This window comes from Chaetura pelagica, unplaced genomic scaffold (assembly GCF_000747805.2).
Source record: "Chaetura pelagica isolate M959 unplaced genomic scaffold, ChaPel_1.0 scaffold159, whole genome shotgun sequence".
In the NCBI taxonomy this organism is placed as follows: Eukaryota; Metazoa; Chordata; class Aves; order Apodiformes; family Apodidae; genus Chaetura; species Chaetura pelagica.
The window spans coordinates 5,440,410-5,446,197 of NW_009954555.1; the positions used below are offsets into that span (position 1 = coordinate 5,440,410).

The 5,788-nt window shown below is 56.8% G+C and overlaps 1 protein-coding gene across 1 annotated transcript in view; it reads left to right on the top strand.

Annotated features, from left to right (window-relative positions):
- Positions 1–5,788, top strand: part of TP73 (tumor protein p73) — a 35,313-nt gene that overhangs the window by 4,640 nt on the left and 24,885 nt on the right. Inside the window, exons 2-3 of the mRNA XM_010005289.1 lie at positions 4,244–4,339; positions 5,163–5,286. Coding sequence (XP_010003591.1) covers positions 4,244–4,339; positions 5,163–5,286 — 220 coding nt within the window. The remainder of the gene's footprint in view (positions 1–4,243; positions 4,340–5,162; positions 5,287–5,788) is intronic.

Genomic DNA, 5,788 nt, shown 5'->3' on the forward strand with positions numbered 1-5,788 from the left:
AAGACCCCCCCGGGGCCAGCCTGCCCCCCCAGGCACCGTGACACTGGTCACCAGTTTAACTCCCCAGCACGGCCGGCTGAGCATTCCCCACCCCCTCCCAACTGCCTCCTGCTCCAGGAAGGAGCACCAGCCTGTGCCTCACTTTTCACACAGCGCTCAGCAGCTCCAATGTCATTGCCTAGGCGACCAGGACGCTACTTGATTGTAGGGCAGTAAATAACATAGATCTTCAATCCCAGGCCGCTCCTGCCCGCGGGAGACCTCCAGGGGAACTGGAAACGTTTGGGGAGCCAGAGCAGGTAGGAGGAAAAGGAAAAAAAAAAAGGCATAAAAGGGTATTTGTGTGTGTGAGTTACTTTGCAAGATCCTCTCTCGGTAACGCAGCTGGGATGTGACTCCTGGCTGCTTGGCTTTGTAGGCTCTTGGAAAGTTTGTTCCCCAGTGTCTTAGATCTGGAGTAAGGGCACTTGTGGAGTTAAAACTCAGCCAAGCCTGGAATGGGAAGAGCAGAGGTGGGGCTGGGCACGATGCTGGGCTGGCCGGGTCCCCAGGCAGGGCTGAGGCTCAGCTGCCTGGGAGGGAAGGAGGTTGAGGCTGGTTGAGCCTCCTGCCCCATCACGAGCTGCCTGTCGACTCCTCCATCCACCAGGGAGGATTTCTGTTGGACTTGCTTGCTCCTTGGATAGAAAATGGTTCATAAGCTGCTGGACCCTGAGGAGGGCTCCTGAGATTCAGGTGTGCTGCAGGAAAACTCACTCGCTGCTGGTCACTTTTAAGTGACTACTTTTACAACCCCATTTTGCAGTTGTGAACGTAATAACCTGGGGCAAATGAGCAACAGCACGGGGCAGTGTTGACATCTTTGGGTCTGGAAGTTATTTGCTGTGGGCTGGATGAGCCTGGTGGTTCTCATGGTGTAGAGGAGGGAAGGTCCAGGGGCCAGTTCACAAACCACCAGGCGAGACACAGCAGCTGGGTGTGAGAGCTGGAAATGGCTCTCAAAACTCTTCCTCCCTCAGGATGGGCCAAGAGTCTGTAGGAATTAAGAATAGCACTATTGTACAGGTTTTGTGCATGTGTCTCCCTTTAAGGTGGCTGCAAAGTGCTGTCACATTTCAGGCTGGGCTGTCAGAGTGAAGGAATAGGGGCAAGTAGGTTATTGCTGGGGGGAACAGCAACAGATATTTCTAAGTGCCTAAAACTGAGGCTTAAAGTTAATGGTTGAGATCAAAGATGCTCCTTCTAGAAGATGCAGAAACTCAGCAGCCAGGTGTGACTCTCAGCAAGACTTCAGCCCCCTCGTTACACCTGCACTGCCCTTCACCTTCCTTATATTGATGAAAGAGAGCTGAATTTATAATAATTCTAAGAATATATTCATTCTCTGTGGTCAGAACACAGACCATGGGCTGCATGAAGCACAGCTGAGTGAATGCAGGTTATCCTGTCTGGTTGGCTGGGGTGGACCTTGGTGTGCACCTTTTCTTCTCCTTGTGTCCCTGGGGCTGGGGGGAATCAGCTGCTGCAGCTGAGCTGGGGCTGACTTGGCTGTTTGGGTACAGCCAAAGCCACAGCAGTGGGGAAAAGACTATGAATACTGAGTATTTCCATACTAATCCTTTGAAAAAAGGTACATGGACAGAAGGAACTGGCCTCTGGGCCAGTCCAGCTGGCTCCTGCAGCCTGGGGGTGCCAGCCCAGCCCTCCCTGCTAAAGCAGCAGTGGGCTGAGCTGAGCCCCGATGCAGGGGTAGGTCGTGGATTGCCTTCTTGTCTCCGGATTCCTGGGCTCTTTTTCCCCGTGTGCAGCTTCCCTGCAATGCCCTGACTCGCAGCAACAGAGGGAAGCAGCAACCCAGCCAACGGCAGAGCCGGCCTGGGGAAGCCCCTGGAGTGCAGCTCTGCCGAGTGAGAGCAGGGAAATCACCCAGTGCCCACCCCTGCTCGGCTTGTTCCCACCTCTCTCCCTCTAGAAGCCTGCAGAAATGTGTTGTACATCTGCTCCAGGTTTCCCTGCCTCCCCAGCCAGGTGCCAGGCCAAGCATCCCCCCTCCCCTCACTGCTGTGTTGAGGCAGATGGGACAGAGGACCCCGTGCTGCTCCCTGCCCTGGGCAAGATCTTCAGCTTAATAAACCAGTTTGGGTCCCTGGAGGTATTAGTTCTTGGCTAGAGAACTCTTTCTGGCAGAAGCTGGGGTCTTTCCTCCTGTTCTGTGGCACAGGGTGACATCAGGGAGCTGTCACAGTTGTGGCAGAGGTGGAAGAGCCTCCAAATGGACCTGGAGGTGGCAGAGGAGCTGAGCCAGGACAGTGGCTGCTCTCAGCTCTGCCACTGCTGGTGTGTTTAGCCCCAGGTTAGTTGCCTGCCAGTGACAGGCACTGGGGAGGTAATGACATCCAAGCCATCTAGGAATACTTCTCTAGCAATGCTGAGTTAGTCTCTAAGGCTCCTCCTTGTTCATCTGGTGAAGTTGAGCCACAGGACCTCCACAGCTTCCCAGCACCTCACCCTTCCACAAATGCTTTGACAGTACAAAGGGACTCCAGATGGCATCTCCTAGAGTGAATTGCCCTGTCACCAGCACCACTGCCAACCACGGGAACATTCTTTGCTGTCTAGTGTGGCTCTTCACCACCCCAGAAGCCTGCTGGTCAGGCTGTCCTTGCTGCAGAGCTGCTTTCCCAGGACGTGCAGTGATCACTGCAGCAGGAACAGGCAGTTACAGCCCCAGCTTCTCTGTGTGCCACGGAGTCTAGAGCTCAAGTGTGAGAAGACACTGGCTGGGCTTTGCAGGTGCCTGTTGTGCTTTGAAAGAGAAAGGGAACTTCCAAAACGCCCTTAAAATACTCAGATTTTTTTTTCCTGTCGAAAACTGGTGCAGCCACGTGGTTAGAGCTGGTGTCACCCTCCTGACCACGCAGCGGGGCGGTGCGGAGGAGCTTTCTCTGCTGAGGGGAAAGGCCTGGCTCCTTCCGGGAGCTGCCCTGGGCCTGGGAGAGAAGCATGGAAGCAGGGTAAGGCCACCAGCAGGCACCTTCGGCTCTCTTGTCCTTTTCTCCAAGCTGCTGTGTAGGTCCTTTCATTTCTCTGTGTCCCACGTGAGACGAGGAGGGATGGGAGCCACCTCTCACTGCTGCCTGCTCTGTGGTGGGACTCACCTCTCACTGCTGCCTGTTCTGTGGTGGGACCCACCTCTCACTGCTGCCTGCTCTGTGATGAGCCCCCTCTGCTGTGACAAACCCTCCTGGGGAGCAGCTGCAGCTGCCGTGGCTCCCGGGAGCAGCTGAAAGCAGCCCAGGGGATCAGCTCGTGGGGACACGGCCCTGCTTTTGATTTAACAGCAGCCCTCCCAGCTCCAGGTGACTCAGAGGGACCTGGGTGACCCCCATCACTCAGTTCGAAAGCAGCCACCCTTGTGCTCAGCACCTCGAGCCCCAGAGCAGGAAGTTTTTGGGCTTTCACTCTTAGACGTCGGTACCGAGTTGAAAGGAGTTGGTGATGCTGGTCTGGGTGAAAGGAGTGTCCAGGTGGTGCCTGGGGAACGTCTGTGTCAGCCAGGGCAGGGAAGTGGTCCTGCTGCTTCCAGGGAGCAGGTAAGGGAGAAGGACGAGGGCAGAGGAAGGCAGCCTGGGGCTCAAAATGGCTCCGTGAAATCTGCTGCTCCTGCTGCTGGGGTGAGGTGGGTGCTGGGCACGAAGGGAGAGCCCAGGCAGGCTGTGGGGCTGCTTCCTGTGCTTGGAAGAGGCCAAGAAACGTTGTCCATGGCAAGAGGAACGGGCTGGATTGAGGATGACCCTGGCTATGCCTATGCAGTGGCATTCAGAGGCTGCAAGAAGGGCTTGGATTCTCACTGCAAGTTTGGTTTTGTCACCAACTTGGGGTTTCGGTTTGATTCAGGGAGCTGATACTGAGGAGTTCGAGATTACTGGGTCTAACTGGCAAGTCTCAGCCCATGCTGAGGGCAGCTGCTCCAAGGGGTTACTAAGGCCAGTCGTGCAAAGCCTGCCCTGGGCTGCAGGAGCTGTTTGCAGCCACAGTGAAACACACACCTGAAGTGGGAGCCGTGAGTCGCAGGGTCGGTGCTGAGCAATGGGCTGACGTGCCCAGGCCCTGCCACTTTGGCCCTTTCCAAAATCCCCCCGTGTTGGTAGGAATGCTGGCATCATCTGCAGACACACCACCCTGCTGCTGACCTGAGGTGGCACTCAGCAATGCTAACCCTGCTGTTCCTCTTTGTCCCCAGAGTGGTTTATCCTCTGTCAGACTCTCCCTCCGCAAAGATGTCCCAGTCGTCTCCAGCTGATGGGGGCACCACGTTTGAGCACCTCTGGAGCACTCTGTAAGTGGAGGGTGATCTTCTGAGGCAGGAGTGCCCTTTGTTCACTGATCTGCATTAGCACATGTCATTACTGTGTCTTGAAGGGAGACAAGCTGCTTCTGCACGTTCCAGTTTTCATGCGTTGAAGCACAGACTGGTCCTCCCACAGAGGAGAGCAGCTGGGCCGTGTCCTCCAGGGCTGAGCACCATCAAACCTGGCTGGTGTTCCTGAACTGCAGCCCTTTGAGCTGGCATTGGCACATGACACCACCCATGCCATGTAGAGGGACAGATGGAGATGGTGTCAGGGCCAGAGCAAAGGTTCCCTTTCAGCTGGGACCCCTGCCTGTGTTGTGGCAGGGGATGCTGGGCCCAAGAGGGGATGGTGTCCTCTCACACATCAGTCTCCTCTCATGAGGTCATGAGGCTTGGTGACTGCCTGTTTAGAAATGGGCATTTTCTAAAATAAAATATCTTCCAGCCACACCAAGACTGTCACAAGTCTCCTGGCCTTCCAGCCTCGTGCTCTAATCGAGCAAGGAAGAAGGTTTGTGCCTCAATTTCACCCTCCTTCTTCCATGGTGTCCTCTCACTTAAAGCTGTCCCAGGGTGACAGACAAGCTAGAGCAGCTGGGTGGATGAAAAACCTTCCATCTCTGCTTTACCCACCAGGCAACAGTTTGCCTGAGCAAAAGCTGCTCTGCCCTGTGAAAACAAAAGCAGAGGATGGAGGAAGAGGTTGTGAAGGGCACCAGGTCCAAGGGAACTGCAGGTTGCTGGGAGTGGTGGCACAGGCTGCACTGGAGAGCTGCAGGGCTGACCCTCTGCCACCACCTTTCCACAGGGAGCCAGACAGCACCTACTTCGACCTCCCCCCGTCCAACCACGCAGGCAGCACCGAGGTCTCCAACCGCACAGAGGTCACCATGGACGTTTTCCAGCTGAGGAGCATGAACGACTCGGTCATGGTGAGTGTGCCCAGGCTGCACCAGGGGGGCTGCACCAGACACAGCCCTGCCTGCCCCGCAGCAGGGGGGGGGCTCTGGCTGGGAAGTGGGGTGCTCAGTAACCCCAGCACGAACACGACAGGCACAGCGTTGCTGCCCTGTGAAGGGACTGATCCCCTGGGGCCTCGCTCAGGGCTGTGCTGCTGGCACAGGGTCCCAAGAAGCTCCTCAGGAACCGGCACCTCTGCTGCCCGCAGCGCCGGGACCTGCAGCGGCGGTGCGGGAGCCCGGGGTCCTGCAGGGATGAAGCAGCAGGTGCCTCTGTCTAAGGCAAAGGGTTTGGGAAGGGCGGTGGGCATGGGACACCCCCAGGTCGCTTGTGCCTGCTCAGAGCCCGATCGGCCTCCCGGGAGCATCCCTGGCGCGGCGCCGGCAGCATCTCCCTCCAAAAAGCCTCCGTTTCCCTCCTCGCCAGCCTCGCGTCCGCTCTCCCGGCTTCCCTTTCCCTCTCTTTTCCCTTCCT